This window comes from Sander vitreus, chromosome 7, assembly GCF_031162955.1.
Source record: "Sander vitreus isolate 19-12246 chromosome 7, sanVit1, whole genome shotgun sequence".
NCBI classification, from domain to species: Eukaryota; Metazoa; Chordata; class Actinopteri; order Perciformes; family Percidae; genus Sander; species Sander vitreus.
Window position 1 is genome coordinate 2,333,411 of NC_135861.1, and position 23,970 is coordinate 2,357,380.

The 23,970-nt window shown below is 42.4% G+C and overlaps 1 protein-coding gene across 1 annotated transcript; it reads left to right on the top strand.

Annotated features, from left to right (window-relative positions):
* Positions 1-2,090: 2,090 nt before the first annotated feature.
* On the top strand, positions 2,091-20,620 carry gmeb2 (glucocorticoid modulatory element binding protein 2). The gene is made up of 10 exons (XM_078254182.1): positions 2,091-2,446; positions 6,818-6,975; positions 10,599-10,687; positions 11,944-12,068; positions 14,208-14,311; positions 15,501-15,658; positions 16,964-17,029; positions 17,131-17,268; positions 18,461-18,583; positions 19,572-20,620. Exons 2-10 carry the CDS (start codon positions 6,833-6,835, stop codon positions 20,204-20,206), a joined length of 1,581 nt encoding a protein of 526 aa, XP_078110308.1. The 5' UTR covers positions 2,091-2,446; positions 6,818-6,832; the 3' UTR covers positions 20,207-20,620.
* The last annotated feature ends 3,350 nt before the right edge of the window (positions 20,621-23,970 follow it).

The following is a 23,970-nucleotide window of genomic DNA, read 5'->3' on the forward strand; positions in this document are numbered from 1 at the left end:
TTTGCACAACTTAGCTACACGACCAAACTTCTGACACTTGTAGCATCTCATTGGCTTATGAGTGAACTCTCTTACCCTGTTTCTCATATATCCAAAGTATAGTTCTGCAAGCAACTCTTTTGTGATGAACTGAACCAAAACTGACTCGGTTTCTTTTTTCGCAACCCCCCTTGGTTAAACGCTTTGCACTCTGAACAGTATATCACACTTTTCTTTTACATTTTTAACCAGCTCCTTCATCTCAACTGCTAAAGGAATCCCATAAATCTCTCCTTTACTTCCTTGTTCACCCACTTTCACCACCTTCACCACCACTGTTTTCCCAACAGCTTGCAGTTTTAAAGCTCTTTCAATCTGCTCTTCAGAGTTACATCCAATCAATACATTGCCATCATTTAGAATCCTGCATATTTAACCTCGCCAACCTGATTCTTAATTATTTTCGTCAATTATAACGGATCCAAACTCTTCACTCCTGGTTCTTCAAACCTCACAACGATATTCCATTTCTCCTCACTCTCTTTAACTCCTCTAACCCGCTTTGCTTTATTTATCCTCCTTATCTGCCAGTTCCCATCTTCTGGATCCAACTCATCCATGCTACAACAACTATCTTCTGATTGCCTGCCATGATAGAGAATATGTGCAATTGTATCGTATACCGGACCTATACAGGCCGTCGGCCGATACTCCCGCAAAATACTCTCTCCACTTAGTCTATCCTACTTCTAACAATCCTTCTGAAATAGAGTTGTTATTTATAAACAAAGCAAACACAAACAAAACACAGCACCGCAAACTTTCTCACACAAAGATGTTACGTTACAAGTTTCTGAATGGAAAGTTCTACGTCCGGCTAATCTCGGCCAGTTTTTACTCACTTCAGAATTGAATTTCGGAACTTTTTTGAGTCAATCCAAACTATTAATAATAAGAAAACTATTTATTTAGCTGATCTACTGCAAGAGTTTTTCAATTCGATTTACTTCAATTCAATTTATTTATAGTATCAAATCATAACAGATAGAGTAGGTCTAGACCACACTCTATAGTTTACAAAGCCCCAACGATTACAGTAATTCCCCCAAGAGCGAGCATTAGCAGTAGCTATTGCGACAGTGGCGAGGAAAAACTCCCTTTTAGGAAGAAACCTCGGCAGACCCAGACTCTTGGTAGGCGGTGTCTGACGGTGCTGGTTGGGGGTGTGATGAACAGTGGCAGTAATAGTCATAATAAAGATAATGGAACAGTGACTACAATGGTAGTCGTAGTAGTTCATGTCATAGTAGGGCACAGCAGGGCGTTTCGGGGTGTAGTGTGGCACAACAGAGCATAGGTGGACGCGGCAGAATGCAGCAGGGGATCTCAAAGCATAGCAGGGTGTAGCAGGTCCACAGCGACAGCTGCACCCAAGACCCAGGTCTTGGTGCCACCCTATTCCAAGGTGATATTCTGGGTGAAGAAGAAACATAAGGACTCCGGGGAGTAAACTCCCCAGAGCTAGGTTAGTAACAAGCATTTCTGGGACTATGATGGACACAAAAGGAAACAAATGAAAAGAGAGATGGGAGAGCAGCTCATTGTGTCATAGGAAGGAAGGAACTTCCCCAGCAGTCTAGAGTTATAATAGCATAACTAAGAGAGGCAGGCTAACGTTTTTCAAGGAAATGTGATTATATAGCCTTCATTCCATTTCATATTGCCTTTGTATTATATATATATATATATATTTTTTTTTTTCTTCCTAATTATGTATTAAATGCCTTTTTTTAAATTATATATATTTCAATTGTATTATTATTATTATTTTATATATATATATATATATATATATATATATATATATATATATATATATATAATATATATATATTAAGTAAGGTTGTAAGGTTGTAATGTTCCCTGGTTGGAAATGATTATTTTTAAAGTTTTGCAAATAAAAATAATAATAATAATAATAATAATAATAAAAAAAAGGTTCTACGTCCGGCTGACCAAACTGCTATAGATTATCATTATGAAGTACTTAAGCCTTGACTACACACTCCTGTACATTAGGTGGCGGTATGCACCTAAACAAGTTGGTTGCGACCCGCCATTAAACGCAGAAAAGAAAGAAAGAAAGAAAGAAAGAGAGAATTTAGTAACCATCCAGTGTAGTGCAGATGAAATTAAATGTATTGCACGTGTAGTCCCCAAAACCTTTAGGAGGTGGTCGGCTGTATTTCATTTGAGCTACGAGCGAGACACCTGCCAGCTCAATGGACCTAACGTTAACTATTAACACTGTACTATATCCCTTTTAGCTAGCTCCGAGTAAAGCTAACGTTAGCTAGCAACCATCCTGTGTGTGTGTGGCTGGCTAACAGTCACACTCACATTTTCAACAAGCCGAGGCAACATTAACCAACTAACGACTGTTTTAATATATATTTAAAACCTAAAGGTAAGATTGATACAGCATCTCAAATACTGTGTCTTACATAAGGTGTCGTTCACTCTCCGCTAACGTAAAGAAGAGGGAACACCGAATTGCATTAAAAACGTAGGCTATACAAGTTTAAATTGCTCTTCTTGGTGTAACGTTAAAGTTATAGAAAACACATTTTAAGCCACCACGATTTAAGACATTTTCACGTCGTAGGGTAACGTTATAACGTTATACTCTCATTATGTAGCTTTACAGCAGCATGCTGATTTAAAGTTCCCTTCACTGTCATTGTTGATGATGTGATGCTAGCTGTAGCTAGCTAGCACTCTGTATGCTTGCATGTTTAGACTTTAAAATGTTTATGTCACCGTTATCTAGCCCGGATGCAGTGCACGTAGCGATGACTACCGCACTTATCCGGTAACGTTATGTTTGAAGTTTAACCAAAGAATTTCTAATAAGGGAAGAAGGTCCACTCTCTCGTTACTTCCGGCTTCTGAACTGGTTGCAGTTCCACCAGAGTTCCATATAGGGGGCGCTCACAGGCCAGTGCAGAATGAATGGGACTCTATGGAGCTGTACCCCTCAACATCCACTTTTCTCAGGATATCATTGTTTGTCTAGTAATCTGAATGTTGCATTTGAAAGGGGAGGCTAAGAAAATACACACTGCTGGGTGTTGGATTATTTTAAAGAGGCTTTTTTGTTCTAAAAAGCCTTTTAAAATGTCAATGATGTCATACACATATGGCCAGAGATACTGCTTTACGGCAAGCTCTGAGTCGCTTCCTTTTTTCTCTTGAAGCATCGACAACACAGCTGACAGGTTAGACTCTCCCTGTTAATACAACACAGCTGACAGGTTAGACTCTCCCTGTCAATACAACACAGCTGACAGGTTAGGCTTTCCCTGTTAATACAACACAGCTGACAGGTTAGACACTCTCTGTCAATACAACACAGCTGACAGGTTAGGCTTTCCCTGTTAATACAACACAGCTGACAGGTTAGACTCTCCCTGTTAATACAACACAGCTGACAGGTTAGGCTCTCCCTGTTAATACAACACAGCTGACAGGTTAGGCTTTCCCTGTTAATACAACACAGCTGACAGGTTAGACTCTCCCTGTTAATACAACACAGCTGACAGGTTAGACTCTCCTGTTAATACAACACAGCTGACAGGTTAGACTCTCCCTGTTAATACAACACAGCTGACAGGTTAGACTCTCCCTGTTAATACAACACAGCTGACAGGTTAGGCTCTCCCTGTTAATACAACACAGCTGACAGGTTAGACTCTCCCTGTTAATACAACACAGCTGACAGGTTAGGCTCTCTCTGTTAATACAACACAGCTGACAGGTTAGGCTCTCCCTGTTAATACAACACAGCTGACAGGTTAGACTCTCCCTGTTAATACAACACAGCTGACAGGTTAGGCTCTCCCTGTTAATACAACACAGCTGACAGGTTAGGCTCTCCCTGTTAATACAACACAGCTGACAGGTTAGGCTCTCCCTGTTAATACAACACAGCTGACAGGTTAGGCTCTCCCTGTTAATACAACACAGCTGACAGGTTAGACTCTCCCTGTTAATACGACACAGCTGACAGGTTAGGCTCTCCCTGTTAATACGACACAGCTGACAGGTTAGGCTCTCCCTGTTAATACAACACAGCTGACAGGTTAGGCTCTCCCTGTTAATACAACACAGCTGACAGGTTAGACTCTCCCTGTTAATACCACACAGCTGACAGGTTAGACTCTCTCTGTTAATACAACACAGCTGACAGGTTAGACTCTCCCTGTTAATACAACACAGCTGACAGGTTAGACTCTCCCTGTTAATACAACACAGCTGACAGGGTTAGACTCTCCCTGTTAATACAACACAGCTGACAGGTTAGACTCTCCCTGTTAATACAACACAGCTGACAGGTTAGACTCTCCCTGTTAATACAACACAGCTGACAGGTTAGACTCTCCCTGTTAATACAACACAGCTGACAGGTTAGGCTCTCCCTGTTAATACGACACAGCTGACAGGTTAGGCTCTCCCTGTTAATACAACACAGCTGACAGGTTAGGCTCTCCCTGTTAATACAACACAGCTGACAGGTTAGGCTTTCCCTGTTAATACAACACAGCTGACAGGTTAGACTCTCCCTGTTAATACAACACAGCTGACAGGTTAGGCTTTCCCTGTTAATACAACACAGCTGACAGGTTAGACTCTCCCTGTTAATACAACACAGCTGACAGGTTAGACACTCTCTGTTAATACAACACAGCTGACAGGTTAGACTCTCTCTGTTAATACACGTGCTAGAAAGAGGTTTGCTCCACGCTGAAATATTCACTCTGACATTCTGGTTCTGCTTTGGATGCCGTCAAGCGGGATCTCCGATCGTAATCAGTCCTTCACTGACCAATCAGCATTCATTAGCAGAATGCTAGCATGTTATGGGCAACAACGACTCAACCTGTAAGAAATCGAAAGGACACAAGTACTCGTTCATTCAACTTTCGACCTATAATCCATGTTGAACTTGCAAAAACTACAATCAAATCTGAGATTTCTCAACGACAATCAGGCGAAAGAGACACATTTAGCCATCTAGCTCCATAGACTCCCATTCATTTAGCACTGGACCGTGATCACCCCCAGTGGAACTCTGGTGGAACTGCAACCACATTCGGTACAATGGGGCTGAAATAGGGAGTGGAACGGCTTTCCGTAGACGGGCTTTGGTTTAACCCTTGTGTTGTCTTCCCGTCGACCTGCAACTTGTGTTTTTCTGGGTCGAAATTTCAACATTTTGTCACTCTTTTGGCGTTTTTTGAATTATGTTTTTGTCACTTTTGGCGATGTTTTTTAATTGTCACTTTTTCCGATTTTTTTTTTTTTTTTTTGGTCACTTTTTCCGATTTTTTATTATATTTGTGTCAATTTTTTAACAAGTTTAACAACTTTTTTTCAGCGTTTAAAAATAAATAAATAATCTCAATTTGTTTCCTGCGTTTTTGTAGCCTGGTTGCCAGCCGAACTTAGCCCCGCCCACAACATTCGAGGTCGGGAAGTTCACATTCTGACTAGAATCTGAGTATGACCACGTCAGGCTAGCGTTTTTATAGCTTTTTCCAACATTTGTCACTTTTTCAACGTTCTTTCTTTAGTTCTGATATAGAAAGTTTTTGTAAACGGGGCATTTCACCCGAGGACAACAGGAGGGTTAAAAACCATATGTCATTACCAAAAGTTAATAGTTAAGGCCGAACAGTGTATACTATTGTCTCCGTTTCTGTATTTCTAATGTGTTGCATATTCTTCCCCATTGCTCTCCTGAGTGTCTTTTAATTTGCCTCTTGATTTGACTGTTGTAGCCAGAGGTGGAAGTAGTATTCAGATATTTTACTTAATAGTACTACCATAGTGTATAAATACTACAAGTATTCAGGGGAAAGGCTCTAGCTTGTTTGTATTTCTTTAAACCAATCACAGCCGTCCTGGGCGGCGCTAAGCCCCGATAGCGGAGCCAGAGAGAGGGGACTTTATTTTATTTTAATGTATGCTACATCCTTTAAACCAGACTTTTGAGGCATTACTTATGTTTACTACTGTAATGTTGCAGCTGGTCATTACTCTAAAAACTAGAGCTGCAAAGATGAATCAATAGTTGTCTAATACCACCAGACTCCATTTAAATAAACAGTAATTTTATTATTGTAAAATACACTTTATTCAGAGTCGGAAGAAAAAAAATAAAACTATCAAAAGCCGTCTTGGTTCATCTTTCCACTGCTCCAACAATCACCACTCTGGTTTAGTTAAAATAAATCCTTATTTCACCCATTTACATGTGGAAATATGCTGGCTCTATACACGCTAAAAGTACTGATTATTTACATGGAGTCTGGTAGGTTTGGTGAGGGTAATTTCTCAGCTGTTTCTCGTTAAACAAGAAGGTTTTTACTCTTTAACACAAAGGTCTATCTCTGTAGGGATCCTTTCCATAACGTTGTCAGACACTTAGAATAATAATCTGAGGCTGTCGGCGGTAAAAACAGAACTTTTTGTGGACGTAAATTGACGTTGCACATTTCCCTTAAGGTTACTTTGCAGCCTGGTTCACGGTTGCCGGTTACAGCGTTCTCACTCAATACTGGACCAATTTCAATTGTTCGCATCAGTCACTTAGACACCAATGCATGAGAAAAAAAAAAAGAGACAAAATTACCCTTTTAAGTACAAGGTTTGTTGCCTGTTTTGGATTAAACATATCAGGTAAACCGTTTTCTTGTAATTGCTCAACCGTTTCCAGTGTCCAAATGATATTAACAACCGTTTTTCCCGCTCTGCTGTGGTACTTTTTGTTGTGAAGCTCCGTCTGTCCTCCATGGCGTCATCAGAGGTCAGCATGCAGGAAATGGGCGACATTGTGATCGTCACCATCCCAGAAACAGCGGCAGAGGACCTCCCCTCTGTGGTGGAGGAGGATAAAGCAGTGCTGGTGACGGCAGAGCTGACTCCTCAACCTGGGTAACATGCTCACTACACACACACACACACACACACACACACACACACACACACACACACACACACGTACACATGTACACATGAACAGAGTGGGAGTCTCTGAGGACATTGTCCTGTTGTAGAGCTCCATAAACCTGTATAACAATTCACAGCTGTGTGTGAGATAACTCTCATTACCTCATACATTACAATATTGTGCTACTAGCACACTGGTTACTTCATATTTAATATTAAACGTATTTTATTTGTGTATATATATATATATATATATATGCATGTAGGTTGTACATTTTATTCTACACTTGTATATACATTTTTTCATTCCTCTAAGTATATTTTTGTCAGTAGTTATGGCATTTTTTATCTTTGCTATCTTATTTTACTTTAGCTTTTTTAATCTTATTTAATATTTCTAGTATATTTCTGTATTTTTCAATATGTGTGTGTGTGTGTATGTAACTTGCTGCTGTAATTTCCCAATTTGGGTTTAATAAGTCCATCTATCTATCATATCTATCTATCTATCAATCTATCTACTTATCTATATATATATATATATATATATATCTCTCTACAGTGGGGAGAACAAGTATTGATACACTGCCGGTTTTGCAGGTTTTCCTACTTACAAAGCATGTTGAGGTCTGTAATTTTTATCATAGGTACTCTTCAACTGTGAGAGATGGAATCTAAAACAAAAATCCAGAAAATCACATTGTATGATTTTTAAATAATTAATTTGCATTTTATTGCATGACATAAGTATTTGATCACCTACCAACAAGTAAGAATTCCGGCTCTCACGTACCTGTTAGTTTTTCTTTAAGAAACCCTCCTGTTCTCCACTCATTACCTGTATTAACTGCACCTGTTTGAACTCGTGCCCTGTATAAAAGACACCTGTCCACACACTCAATCAAACAGACTCCAACCTCTCCACAATGGCCAAGACCAGAGAGCTGTGTAAGGACATCAGGGATACAACTGTAGACCTGCACAAGGCTGGGATGGGCTACAGGACAATAGCCAAGCAGCTTGGTGAGAAGGCAACAACTGTTGGCGCAATTATTAGAAAATGGAAGAAGTTCAAGATGACGGTCAGTCTCCCTCGGTCTGGGGCTCCATGCAAGATCTCACCTTGTGGGGCATCAGTGATCATGAGGAAGGTGAGGGATCAGCCCAGAACTACACGGCAGGACCTGGTCAATGACCTGAAGAGAGCTGAGACCACAGTCTCAAAGAAAACCATTAGTAACACACTACACCGGCATGGATTAAAATCCTGCAGCGCACGCAAGGTCCCCCTGCTCAAGCCAGCGCATGTCCAGGCCCGTCTGAAGTTTGCCAATGACCATCTGGATGATCCAGAGGAGGAATGGGAGAAGGTCATGTGGTCTGATGAGACAAAAATAGAGCTTTTTGGTCTAAACTCCACTCACCGTGTTTGGAGGAAAAAGAAGCATGAGTACAACTCCAAGAACACCATCCCAACCGTGAAGCATGGAGTGGAAACATCATTCTTTGGGGATGCTTTTCTGCAAAGGTGACAGGAAGACTGCACCGTATTGAGGGGAGGATGGATGGGGCCATGTATCGCGAGATCTTGGCCAACAACCTCCTTCCCTCAGTAAGAGCATTGAAGATGGGTCGTGGCTGGGTCTTCCAGCATGACAACGACCCGAAACACACAGCCAGGGCAACTAAGGAGTGGCTCCGTAAGAAGCATCTCAAGGTCCTGGAGTGGCCTAGCCAGTCTCCAGACCTGAACCCAATAGAAAATCTTTGGAGGGAGCTGAAAGTCCGTGTTGCCCAGCGACAGCCCCGAAACCTGAAGGATCTGGAGAAGGTCTGTATGGAGGAGTGGGCCAAAATCCCTGCTGCAGTGTGTGCAAACCTGGTCAAGAACTACAGGAAATGTATGATCTCTGTAATTGCAAACAAAGGTTTCTGTACCAAATATTAAGTTCTGCTTTTCTGATGTATCAAATACTCATGTCATGCAATAACATGCCAATTAATTATTTAAATATAATACAATGTGATTTTCTGGATTTTTTGTTTTAGTACCTATGATTAAAAAATTACAGACTTCTACATGCTTTTGTAAGTGGGGAAACCTGCAAAATCGGCAGTGTATCAAATACTTGTTCTCCCCACTCTATCTATCTATCTATCTATCTATCTATCTATCTATCTATCTATCTATCTATCTATCTAATCTATAGCTGTGACGATTAATCAATAATTTGTCAACTATTAAATTAATCGCCAACTGTTTTGATAATCGGTTTAGAGTCAGTTTAAGTTTAAGTTTTATCGGAAGTTTTAAGTCAGTTTATTTTTCTTATGAAAAAATAAACTGAGTATCTTTGAGTTGTGGACAAAACAAGTCATTTGAGGGCGTCATCTTGGGACTTTGGGAAACACTGATCCACATTTTTCACCTTTTTCTGTCATTTTAGAGACCAAACAACTAATCCATTCATCCCAAAAATAATCCACAGAATAATCGACAATAAAAATAATTGTTAGTTGCAGCTGTATCCCGTTGTTCAGTTTGCTAAATTAAAACTTAAAGGTGAACTATGATTTCTTGCATGACATCACTTCTGTTGACGTTCAAAGTAAATACCAAACAAAACAGAGCAAGCTCGCCCCTCCCCCCATGTTTCCGTAACTGTCATGACCATAGACAGTAACATAAAAGGACAAAGTGACGCCGTAGACTTGCAACAGAGACCAGTGAAGGATATTAGAAGCTCTTTCCCGGTGATGGCTGAGCGTTACTGAGCAGCCTCCAACTGAGCTTGAAGACGTAGATGTGACATGAGCAACATGTCTGAAAGTTGGAAGTCTTCTGGTAGCTGTGCCAAGAGAAATCTCAATCATTCCCAATCTAGCAGAGACGGAGAGCGTAGGTATATGTAAGGAGATAACATAGACACAGGCTCATTATTGATCACTACAATGATAGTTAACATTAGTCATTACACTTAAACAGCTAATGGAAGTCCAAACTGCCTGAGAGCTTCTCCTGTACTATACGGTAACTCCTCTACTATGAGACAGGAAGTCTTGTGGTTATGACCCAATCGTTGGCCTATTTTTATAAAAATGTCTACTATGGAGCCATAACGTGAGATGCAAGGTAATTCTACATCATTTTATACATTGTTGTGTTTCTTTAGAAATAAACAATGGACAAATAGTCTTTTAAATGCTTCAGATGTAAAGTTATTCACTGTCAAAGTGACGTCAAAATGAATGGAAGTCAGTGGAATGCTAAGGGAATGCTGCTTTGCGGAGGCTGGCTTACCCCTTTGGTCATGACTAACCGTCACTAACCCCCACCCCCTCCCCCAACCATCTTGTCAGTTATTAGCTGGAGTGGTTTGTTGTATTTTGGTGCACAGCCTGTGCCCCTAGTGTTTGTTTGACGTTTACGACCCCTGTGTTGTCTCCCGAGACCGGGCTGTCTCACAGTGCGTTCAGGGGGCAGGCAGCTAGCGGATCAAAGAGAGATGCCTACGATTTGAGACAAAAATGAAATTGTGCTGAAACCATGCAGGAACTCAAAGTGCACCTTTTTAAAGATCATGTTGTTTTTCTGTATTGTTTTCCAGGGAGGAAATCCTCACAGTAGCACCGGTGGAAGAAGCGATGGCTGAGGCCAGCGGAGCAGACTCGCTGTCGAGGGAAGAGGCCGTCATTGGTAATGTGACCCGCAGGACTTTAGTAACCTTTTGTAAAACGTGGCAGTTCAATAGATCGTAACACTGTTTTTAGCCAAAGTCAAAAATGGATAATCACGCTCAACTTTAGTCTTGCTTTATTGTAAACAGGAATTATTTGCAAGGGGCCAAATCCGGCATATCAATTTAGGCACACGATACATTTTGGGCCGCCTTGTTGTGCGCTAAACCAAAAAGACAGGAAACTGCAGTTACACGCCACTCACATTTGGCAGATTTGCCAACTTTAAACTCAGAAACTCCCACAGAACCGGTCAGTTTGCCTATTCAGGCTGTGAAACGGGTTGTTTTGAGTTGGCTGTGTGGTCGCCTACGTATGTTGTCATTGTTTTTGCTGTTTTTTTTTTTTTTTAGGGCTTTATGTCGACCAAACTGTGTATGCAGGGTTCAACAATAAGGGTTGCCAGATAGCCCGGGGCAAGTAAAACGCCATGTAGTAAATATAACGACCCACTTGCCCGTTCGGGCTTCATCGTATCATAAATCATTTGATTTGAATGTGCCGTTAGCCAATCAAGAGCTGAGTGGGCGTTTGATGCTGTTGACGTTTTTTTTTCCAATTTCTTTTACATCTTGGTGCTTTCAACCTTTGACTTTAATTCCATATTTTTTTTTGGAGTTTTTGTTACATTTTTGACGCTTTTTGACCGTAATTTAATTTAAGTTTTTATTTTTTTTATACACTCTTTGTAAAAGTGTAAAGTGTAAAAAGTTTCTTTTTTTTTTCGTCAAATCTTTTTTTGTATAGGGGCCAGTAAAAATTGACTTCGGGCAAATAGAATTTTTTTTTTTTTTACTTGACCAACTGGACAAGTGAAAAACACCCTTAGCGTTGAATCTCGTACTATATGAGACATTAATAATACAGTCCAAAATATTTCACTTTTTCGATTAAATAAAATCATGTCAATGAACTATTAATAATGGCTGAGTGAAATCGTGTTTATAACCTCTGATGTAAAGTAATGCAATGAAGAGTTTATCTGTGATCTTCTTGTAATGTGTAAATAGTAAATAGTAATAGTAAATAAAATGAACAAATCCCAACAACGCTGTATGTTTCAGTCAGTGCAGCCTTTCCAGTCTCTGTGATTGAAGTCACATAATAATCTTTCTAAGGTTGTAAATACTTTTTACGTCTCCAGTTTGTGTGATCAGATGTAAGAACTGAGTCGACGGCTGTATGAGGGTGTTTTTGTCTCTCTTGTCTCTGCAGTGAAGTTATCTGAGGAGGTGGATGTGGAAGCTGATGTCTTCTACCCGATCACCTGTGGAGACACCCGAGCCACGCTGGTCTGGAAGAAGTTTGTCTGCCCTGGGATCAACGTCAAATGTGTCCAGGTACGCATATCATCCTTAAACAACAGCTGTGTAAAAGTCTAGATTTACGAACAAGGAAATGTAGTTTTAAAGCAACACCAAAGATTCTTTTGTACCTTAAAATAATGTTTCTAAAATCGTTTCAGTGGTTCATCAACTCGTAACGGGGTGAACGGCACTGCTGCGTTCACTTTGCGGCCCTCTACCGGCTATAACCACACTAGTTTGCCAGATCGGGTAGTGGATCTGTTGTTCGAATGAGACATAATGGGACAATAGACCTTTTTCACGGCAGACATGTTGAAGTGTCATAGTAGGAAAAGCACAGGTGTGTTCAAAACCCATTAATGATGAGAGGCCCTGGTGTTGTGCATGCTGACTCACTGAAGTAGCTCACTGGGACACTTGATGGAACTGAGCCATCGTTAAGGTTATTAATTTCAGCTGTGCTTTTCCTGCTATGACAAGTCCAAATGTCTGCTGTGAAAAAGGTCCATTCCGCAAAAACGCCTTAAGTGACTGATTGGAACAACTATATTATATACTATATTGGTCCAGTATTAAGCGAGAACGCTGCAGTGTAAGTTATTGGGCAATTACTTACATTTACGTCCGCTAAAAGTTCTGTTTTTGCCGCTGACAGGCTCAGATTAATATTCTAAGTGTCTGACAACATTATGGAAAGGATCCCTACAGAGATAGACCTTTAAAACCTCCTTAAGACCTTTTTTGTTTGACCAGAAACAGCTCTGAAGTTGCTGGTGCTAAACCCACCAGACTCCATTTAACTATACTTTTAGCGTGTATAGTCTTTGAAATTGGTCCAGTATTTCATCCACTAAAAAGTGCTGTTTTTGCCGCTGACAGGCTCAGATTAATATTCTGATTAAGTGTGTGACTACATTATGAAAGGATCCCTACAGAGACAGACCTTTTTGTTAAAGAGTAAGATCCTTTTAGTTTAACATGAAACAGCTCCGAAATCACCAAAACCGCCAGCCCTATTTAAATAAACAGTAATATTATCATAGTAAAACACACTTCATTCAAAGTCAGAAGGAACTAAATAAAACTATCTTTTATTCTAAAGTTCTGTTTTTGCCGCTGACAGGCTCAGAGTAAGATCCTTTTTTTTCTTGTTTAACCAGAAACAGCTCAGAAGTCGCTATCACCAAACCTACCAGACTCCATTTAAACAAACGGTACTTTTAGCGTGTATAGAGCCAGCATATCTCCACATGTAAATGGGTGAATTAAGGGTTTATTTCAACCAAACCAGAGTGGTGATTGTTGGAACAGTGGAAAGATGAACCAAGACGGCTTTTGATAGTTTTATTTTGTTTGAATGTAGTGTGTTTTATGATTATAAAATTACTGTTTATTTACATGGAGTCTGGTGGGTTTGGCGATAGTGATTTCGGGGCTGTTTCATGTTAAATCAAAAGGATCTTACTCTTTAACTAAAAGGTCTATCTCTGAAGGGATCCTTTCCATAATGTTGTCAGACACTGAGAATAATAATCTCAGCCTGTCAGCGGCATAAACAGGAAATTGATGGTGTACGTTTACGTTGCAGCCTTGTTAGCGGCTGCCAGTTACAGCGTTCTCGCTCAATACTCTTGACAAATTTCTAAGATCTTTGTTCACATTAGTCACTTAGACACTAATGCGTGGGGAAATATTTACGTTGAGGTAAAAAAAAATAAAAAATGACCCTTTTAAGTTTAGGATTAAGTGGATCATCAACAACTCTAGGCCTGTCGCAGTATGCAATAAATCAATTAATCGCATGATAAATAAAAATGAGCTCGATCATTTTTAAATGGAAATGATCGCGGCCGGAAAAACTTCCATTTTATTTATTGTTTTTGGTTGTGTTTGGTTTTTATTCCAGTGCATTTTTTTGTTAACAGAGACTGAGAGTCCATTTTATTTATTGTTTTTGGTTGTTTTGTTCATTTATTGTGGATATTTAAGATGTCTTCCAGTTCCAGTGTTAAATGTGTATTGATCTTTGAAAAGGTGTACCTGCATTATTACGCCATTATCATTATATTAGATGAAAATGGTCTCATTATCGTTTATCGCAATAATTTCTGGGACAATTTATCAGCCTAAACAACTCATGAATGTTTGTTTTTTTTTGCCTCTTTTAAACAGTATAATGAGCAGCTCATCAGCCCGAAGGAGTTTGTGTGTTTAGCAGGGAAATCCACTCTGAAGGACTGGAAGAGAGCCATCCGCCTCAACGGCACCATGCTCAGGTCTGGACTCATCAGATACACTAACGGGGAATGTTTACTCGGTTTGATATCATTGGATACAAACCCTAAAGCCTCCTTCTTTATGCAACATGTACTCAACAAAACCTCAATGTCTTTTATTTACGCGTTTCATGGAAACATTCTGGAGAAAATCAGGCTTGTTTTGCCATCTGTTTACAGTGTTTGTGTCTACGACTTCTCTGCTAATACTTCCATACTTTTAGCAAAATGTTTAATTCAGATCTTGTAATGGAAAGGTTTGGCATTGTAGTATTGCTCTGTTCCCTTCGGGAAAGAACAACAAACTTTGAGCTAGCGAGCTACACGCTGAAAATAACACGCTGAAATGGTGCAACAAGTCAGGCCTGCTCGGTTCTTTCGGGGAACAATTATTAAGATTTACAAAGAATATGTTTAGGGCGTTTCCTCTCTAACTGGGACGTTTTGGGACTGATTGGTGGGATTGTTGTGGACGAAGTACACACGGAGATACACTGGTAAGAGATAATGAGGTTTAACCATGTATCAGCTGATTTAAATAGCTCACGTTACTGTATTGTGTCAGTTCACTTCATTTAATATTGTATGAGGTGTTTTCTAGCCTGGTTGACTATGGAAGGGTCATTCACAGCCCATATCCAAAGGGGCGTCACCAACGGACGCCGCTCAAATGCCTCTGGGCGCAATTGGATAGACCTTCAACCAATCGGAGCGATGAAGTGGCAAGCCGATATATCAGACTTTTGCCGAATCCAGTTGGCAAGACTGCGACATGTTTTTTTTTTGTTGTTTTTTTAGATATGAAGGCTTCGAGTGTTGTTCTTTTGCTCGGTTTTTAACAAAAAGGAAACGTTCAAATTGCTTAAAACGGACACGATGGCTGATTCGAACGAGTGATGTTCCGGATGTTCCACGGCGGCAGCATCTGCTTCAATGTCGCTGCGCTATTGTCATCGCGTAAAGCCCGCCTCAAATGTTCCACCTAAACAAGTTCCTTCCTGAGAGTATTTAGCAGAGCCACCGTCGCTGCGTCCGGAGTTCAGCGCCGCCCAAGACCGTTGTGATTGGTTTAAAGAAATGCAAACAACCCAGAGTGTTTCTTTCCTCCTATCTCAGACCCAAGTAGTGTAGCCTGATGTCATGCATCGTGCCTATTAAAGAAAAAGACTTATCATATTTCATTTCACAGGAAGATCATGGACTCAGGTGAGCTGGACTTCTACCAACATACAAAGGTCTGCTCCAACACGTGCCGCAGCACTAAGATAGACCTGGTGGGAACCAAAGTGTCCATCAGCAGCGATCAGTCTGCCGAGCTGGTTCCTGCCACCCCCTCGTCAGCTGATTGTGAGTTCCACGGCCTCGGGCATCGCACTAGTTAAAAGGATATATCAGCTGTAACACCTGAACACGAGACGTTGTAGTTATGTAAGAGACTAGTTAGCAAGCGAGCACAGAACAGAAGTTTAAACCCGGTAGTTGGCTAAAAGTAATGAATAAATGGTAGAAATAATAACGTAATAGCTGAACAATTGAAATAGCTAAAAGTATCGCATAGCAGCTGAGAGGGTTCGCTAAAAGTAGGCCTACTTACTAAACAGTAGGGTTGGGCGATGTCCCCTAAATTGGCAGTTGACGACGCTCACATTAAAACATGGCGATGGACGATGATATCATCGTCGGAGGGGGCTGGTAGGGGCAGTTTTTTACAACTTGACCTACTTTCACTTTAACTACGGTGCAGTAAAGTCAATCGGATGTCCGTGATCTGCGTAACGACAGTACAGCGGAACGTTTTCCTTCAACAAAGCGACAGTAATAACCTAATATACCATCATTACTGAGATGTAACTACATTCTCGGTTATGTTTGCACTGAATAACTTATTCACTAAACGGAAACATAACTCTTGCAGCGCACATGAACAGATGCGCAATATTAGCTCACACATAAAATAGCACCCTCGTGAATTAGCATAACGTACATTCATAAATCCTGCGTAACATCGTCCCGTACCCACAGGACATCAGACTCACTTATTGATGCACGCACACAGTAGTGTCCACAAACTTAGTCCAATGAGGGGAGAAAGGAAAGTGTGATAGCTTTCCACGTCAACGCTTTTCTCTCTCTCGCTCGAGACCGCTGTGTCCAACGGTACTAGAAGGTAGAGCGAGTAGAGCAGGTAGAGGGGAAAAAAAGTAGCTTCCACTGAAGGAGCCCATCTTGCACCCTGGGCAGCACAAAGCCCGACGCAAGTGTCTTTGCTAGTTTAACACCGACGCACTTGTCAATTTCCCGTCCAGCGCCCGCGACTAGGATTAGTGTGTGTATGGCAGGGTGGGGCACGTGGCATCACGATGGTGGTGATGATATCGTCCATCGGCACAACCCTACTAAACAGTTCAGATAATTAGCTAAAGTAATAGTTAGCTTAAAGCGGCGCTTCTCAAAGTCCGGCCCAAGGAACAAACAAAAGTAGCAACACGGTGGTGAGTTGACAGGGAAATGGAACGGTCAAGTTGCTGTGTGGGTGCAAAAGCTTCTGAGCCATAATTCAAAATCGGCATTGTAACCCAGAATGAACAGAGCAACAGATTTAGACCGTCAGTCTGAGTCTAAGTCTCGTGTTGTTTGCCGTTTGTGTCGTAGTGAACGGAGCAGCGGCCTCGTTTCCAGAGGTGGAAGAAACGTCCGAGTGGGTCACAGCCATCGGAGGTGATCAGAAAACCTGCACACACATTCACCATCATGTGGAATGAAGTGGTTGAGTGGACTGTTGTTTTTCTTATTGTCTGTGTGTGTGTCTGTGTCTCCAGAGGACTCTGTGGCGTTCTGGCGTGCGGTGAAGGAGGCTGGACTGCTGGATGAAGTGGTGGAGGACTTCCAGAAGGAGCTGCAGGAGGTGCTGAAGGGGTTGCAGGAGAGAGTGTGTGACCCACCCCTTCAGGTCAAAGGTACATAAAAGACACACACACACACACACACACACACACACACACACACACACACACACACACACACGCAAAGACAAAGAGACACACACACACACACACACACACATACATGTGCACATGCAGGGTTACCTACAACAACAAAAAAGGTCCAACTCTACCCATGTAATTGAGTTTCTCTGTGAAAAGACAGAAGTGCTGTAGAAATGAACATTATAGACTTGGACCAAGAACCCAAGGAGAACATACAAACTCCACACAGTCCCAGCCAATATTTCCCAGCCATGTTTACTAGGTTATTTATTTTGGAGCGATTGTATAATTTATGACACTGTTTTAACGCAGCACTGGGAAATCCACCTTCACAGTTAGCTAGCTAGCGGTAACACACCCAACAGTCCCTCGGCCCTTAAGCTTGATTCACGGTTCTGCACTGACTTTTTGCCATACAGCGTAGCCTCACGTGCACCTCCCCAAAAATGTTGTTACACCTCGCAGCAATGCATTTCCCTCCTACTTGTTTCCGCGTTCTCCTTTTCCAATCTGTGGAAACTTCTGCATCCGCAGACTCCGTGTGGCCCTTCTCATCAGCATCACAGGTGAACTCTCACTGTTTACATTTTATTTTTTTTCACACTCATCTCGTGTTTTTGCTTAAAGGTGCAGTAGGTAAGCCTTATAAAACTAACTTTCTGTCATATCTGCTGAAACTGACCCTATGTTCCAGTAGAACTACAGGAAGCAGGTCATTTAAAAAAATAAATCCAGCTCCTCTGGCTCCACCTGCAGCCTGTGGTGAGATTTGCTAAAACCCACAGCTCCCTGTTCAGATGCACCAATCAGGGCCAGGGGGCGTGTCTAACTGTTCAGATGCACCAATCAGGCAGCCTTTAGCTGCAGCAGAGATGAGCAGCGGGCTCACTTCTTTCTAACTCCACTCCAGATTCATTTACTTTTCAAACTTTTCTTGTTTTCATTTTCAAACTTGTGATTTTCCACCCCGACTCGGCGCTGCTTCAGACTTCACGCAGCTCCCTCTGGAAACACTAAAGGCTTTCCAGACCTTTTACATATGAATCAGTTCTCCCCGACACCTGGAAACAGACGCTGATGTGTAAAATCAGTGCAAATTCCCCTTTTAATGTTTCACTTTAGCTTGTGTGTTTTTTTTTTTTTTTGTTGTTTTTCTTTTCAGATGCTGTTTTGCTCAACAACATAGTGCAGAACTTTGGGATGTTGGACCTAGTGAAGAAGGTCCTGGCCAGCCATAAGAGCCAGATGGACCGTTACAGAGAGCAGTACACTCGCAGCCTCGCCGGTCAGTCCAAGAATCTCAGATTCAATCACAATAGAATCCTATTTTTTGACGCCTGAAACATCTGTGTTTTGTATTAGGTTGACAAATATAAATAAGATATAAATATGTGTTAAATGAAATAATAATAACTGAGTTATGGAAAAGCTCTAGGATTATATAAGTGTATTATTATTAATACCCCTTTTCAGACATGTCTATGTTGGCTAATGTTACTTATTGTTTATTGAATGTTTTGTTTATTTAACTTATTAGTACATTTCTTTGATGTACTTGGTTTATTTTTGATACGTCTGAAATAAATGTCTTCATTCATTCATTAGAGAAGTTACGACCCTGCATTCTGTATCGAGGGGTTAAAGCCTAACTCTCGCCAAAATGCAACCTAGGGTCTTTTTGTGAATGTACCCGAGTCAAACTTTTAAGATGGACCATATTTTCGTTTTTCCGGTCAAATGGCCTTTTGAATGGGAGAGCTAGGGCCACTTTGATGCTAGCCTCAAAATAGCTATTTTTAAACCACTAAGAAGGCTCGACACAACATGAGACTTTGCTCCAAGTATCACCAGAGGCTCTACACCTTAACGGAAGCATTGACAACACTGGTTGTGTTCACAGTTTACTAAAAAAAGGTTTTGAGCAACTCACGTTAGCTGTAGTTCTTCCGGTCTCCGTCTATCGAGCCAGTCAGAAATAGTCGAGGGAGGAGAGTAAAGATGGAAAGCTCCTAAAGCTTAGTTCCATATAAATGCACGGATAATTCATTGTTTTGTCGTTAGTGAAACACAATATTGACCTCGTAGTTGAAAAAGGAGCCTCATATAAGAATGACGTTTCCTCCTATGGAGTCCGTTCATTCACATTTGGAGATCGCCTATTTTTGACTGGGAAAATGGCGGATAGCGTAAACAACAACTGCTAACGTGAGTTGCTCAAAACCTTTCTTGTTCTTCTTTCTATGTTTGTCCACATTTCTCTCTTCTTTCTGTAGCTCTGGAGCAGCAGTGTGACGAGCACAGGAAGCGAGCCAAAGAGCTGAAGAGCAAATCCCAGCACCTCAACAACGTCCTGATGACCCTCACCCCGGTCCCTGCGCCCCCTACGCCCAAGCGCCCGCGGCTGACCCGCGCCATCTCCGGCCCGGCCTCGGTCAACGCCGCCCCCGCCCAGATCACTCTGCCTCTCAACCAGCTGTCCGGCCTGCCGCTGGGCAAGGTGCTGACGGTGGCTGGAGCCCCGCCCGGCACCAACCTGGGCGGGTACACCTTCCTGACCTCCTCGCTCTCTGGGTCCGAGCTGGCATCCGACGGCTCTAACCTGACCGTGCTGTCCGCGGCGGCGGGTCAGGAGGGCACGGTCGGGGGCTCCCCGGCCTCCGCCGCGGCCTTCGTTAAAGTAGTCGGCCCTCAGTTCCAGCTGGTGACGCTGCCGGCCGGGCTGCAGAGCTTGGCCATGGCACAATGCGGCGTCCAACAGCAGGTCGGCAGCATCAGCGTGATGGATGCCACGGCGCCCGCTGCAGACGATTCTCAAGAGGAAGGCCAGGCGGTTGCTGACGCCGATGACGACAGTCCGACAGAGCAGGCTAAAGAGGGAGACGGGGAGCAGCCGGAGCAGCAGCAGTGAGGCAAACAGCAGCTGTTTTCTCCCCCTGTCCCCCAGCTTCATTATTTTTGTGGACTTGAATGTGTGTTCATCCTCTGATGGCTGAAGGTTTGTCCACATTTTGACTTTTAGGGCGTTTTCACACCTGTAGTTGGTTTTGCTCTGGTCCGAATCGGTTGATGAGTTTGTAAACTTGGAGCGTTTCCCGTCGTCGGTTCGGTTTCGTTTCACACGGAGAAAATGTATCGCTAGAACCCACGCGAGAACGTTCCCTCCTCTTATTGGTCAGATGTGTCTGAGAGGCGGGAGCAAGAAAGTAAATACAGAAAGAAGGTCCTGTGTTCTGGACTAGGGCTGCACGATATGAGGAAAATATACGATAACGTTGTTGAATATCGCGATACCGATGATATTTGCGATAAATAAAAAGAATGACAGTTACATTTTAAAGTAACTGTATTTGTAACTAATATATTTCTTACAGCTGTTTCTGTAGGGATTTATTCCATGACATTTTCTTTCTACTTGCGCAAAAAATCCGTCTTCTCCGACTCGCAGCATTTCGCGACGTGTTTCTTGCACCAGTTGATATTGCGATTGCGGACTATTTCTTGCATCTCCATGTATTCATTTAAAAATAATTTTTCCCAGACGTTGTTTTTTCGCGAGCGGCGTCACTACGTCTGCTCTGCTCACCGGGACTGTGTTCTGCCGCTGGCGTCCGTCTCCAACTTCGACTTCAGAGACGCGAGTGACGTTAGTCGATTTCTGTGACAGAAACATTGAACGCTGCTACAGTTTGCAGCTCTGCCGCCTCGCAGACCGTCCCGAGTCCGAAGCTGTTGTTTCGGTCCGCACCCGAGTGCGACTGCTGTGTTGTTGTTGTTGCCAAGTCCAAAGACACACATCTACGAATCTACATTTGAATGTTCATACATGCACATGGATATTTACATGTCTAATTAGTGTAGGTAAGTGACTTTGATGAGAGAAAGCAGTAAGAAGGCTTGGGCGACGCTCAGGTGGCCGTATAACTTTACATTTAAAGTGGAAAGTGGGGGGGGCACTCCAGGGTCAAGGCCGGTGTGGAAACGCCCTCACAGATCATTTCATGCATCGTCAACACAACACACGAGCCCTCCTCGTAGATGTCCCTCAGTTTTCAAGATGGCGTCTGGCGCGAGGAGCGTGTATGTCGCGTAATAGTGATTTTACTGTAAATATGTATTTGTAACTAATATATTTGATACAGCTGTTTCTGTAGGGATTTATTCCATGAAGTATTGTTCAGTTTGGTAATAAATGCTCAGTTTTCCAGAACAAATTGTGTATCATTACGTAATTGTTAACGATTGTGTTCGTTTGGGAGTAACTGACGTTGGCAGACAGAGATGAACATTAAGGAAGAACTCAATGCACTCGTCTTAAGAAAGAAACCCAGATCAGATCATGAATACGTGACGGTTGGCGTCCATGTTTTGTTTCGTCTGTTTTTTTAATCTCAATCTCAACTTCAACGCTTTCCAGCGCCGAAAGGCGTCAAGGTTGTTTTTGATCTGGTTCTATCAAGCATGTGCCTGGTGCATTAAAGACATTTTACATTTTTCTTAAAGACGAGTGCCTCAGGTTTTCCCTTGATTCCCCCCACACGTGCAAAACATGCGCTCAAGACGGCGTCGCTTCGGTGTGTCCTGAGGCACTTTTTGGACCTCTGGGAGCCGACTGATCAGTCCGACTGCCTTTTCTGCTGACGGTCGGCCGTCGGGTTGGTGTGTCCGGGCCTTTAGGTTGTCATGAACACACATGAACCCTAACCATAACTTGTCATGACAAAAACCAAATGACAGCGTTACGTCATAAACGTTTATCACTTGTTTATAATGTTTGACATGTTCAGGACAGTGTCGTGTCACTCTTATGTAGATACCTTCAAGTAAAGTGTAACCGGACCTTTTCTCTAACGCTCAGATATCTGGAGGTGAGAGGTCAAGGTACCTCTTTTGAAAAATGGCCCCCGCCACATAACTTTGGATCGTTACTTAGTTTATTATGATACTACTATATCCACGACTTTCCACTGCCGGAATCCGGCAAACCCACTTCTGGTCTAGGGGTCGTCCCCTAAATACCTTTTGAGAACGTCAAACACTTTCCTGTGTCTGAAATCGTTGGAGAACATATCTTTACTAGTAAGAACAGAGGTGGAAAGAGTACAAAAATATTCTACTTAAGTAAAAGTACTATTACTTTGACAAAGTTTTACTTAAGGACATGTAAATACTGGCATAAAAATCTACTCAATTAAAAAGTAGTTCATTTCAAATGTATAACACTTCAAACAAAACATACTTAAGTAAAAGTAAAATTACAGATTTTAAAAACTACTACTTAAAAAGTGAAAGTACACCAAAAAAAAAACTACTCGGTTACAGTAATGCGAGTAATTGTAATTTGTTATTTTCCACCTCTGGGTAAGAAGTAGGTCTCAATGCAAATCAAACCAAGTATGGTGAAGGGGATGTGATGATGTGGGGGTATGGTGAAGGGGATGTAATGATGGGGGGGTATGGTGAAGGGTATGTGATGATGTGGGGGGTATGGTGAAGGGTATGTGATGATGTGGGGGGTATGGTGAAGGGTATGTGATGATGGGGGGTATGGTGAAGGGTATGTGATGATGGGGGGTATGGTGAAGGGTATGTGATGATGGGGGGGTATGGTGAAGGGTATGTGATGATGGGGGGGTATGGTGAAGGGGATGTGATGATCTGGGGGTATGGTGAAGGGGATGTAATGATGGGGGGGTATGGTGAAGGGTATGTGATGATGGTGGGGGGTATGGTGAAGGGTATGTGATGATGGGGAGGGTATGGTGAAGGGTATGTGATGATGGGGGGGTATGGTGAAGGGTATGTGATGATGGGGGGGTATGGTGAAGGGTATGTGATGATGGTGGGGGGTATGGTGAAGGGTATGTGATGATGGTGGGGGGTATGGTGAAGGGTATGTGATGATGGTGGGGGGTATGGTGAAGGGGATGTAATGATGGGGGGTATGGTGAAAGGGATGTGATGATCTGGGGGGTATGGTGAAGGGTATGTGATGATGGTGGGGGGGTATGGTGAAGGGGGATGTGATGATGGGGGGGGTATGGTGAAGGGGATGTGATGATCTGGGGGTATGGTGAAGGGTATGTGATGATGGGGGGGGGGTATGGTGAAGGGTATGTGATGATGTGTGATGATGTGGGGGCCAAGGGAACTGTATCAGGATCATAGTATCCTGGATCCATGAAATAACTGGCCTTTCAAAATAAAAGTCTGCCTGCCTCTATGGGGATTTAACATAGGGGTGGACTGACTTATGCCCCCTGTATTTTAAAGGAATAACATCGCTGTTTTGAGCCCCCTGAACGGTTGTATTTACCTCTTTTGGGGAGTGGGTTGTCTTTCATATTTTATAAAGGGGGGGGGGGTCCATCTACCTCTTCTAAATATTGGCGGGGGGGGGGGGGACATATCCCCTGCACCCACCTCCCCTGAAATCAACGCCTATGCGCCACTTTTGTCTTTTGCCCACAAGATGGCGCAACAATGTCGCTGTTCAGTGACTCCGACTTCTGGTAAATACAGATGCTTCAGGTTTCAGCTTCTGTCGTCTTGATCTCGTAAAAACAACCACCTGCCTCTTACATTTTTATTCACAAACGTGATTGGTTTTGGATCACGGAGAAATGAGGAATCTGTCAACTCATCGTCTCTTAATCGCAGTAGAACGATTTACAT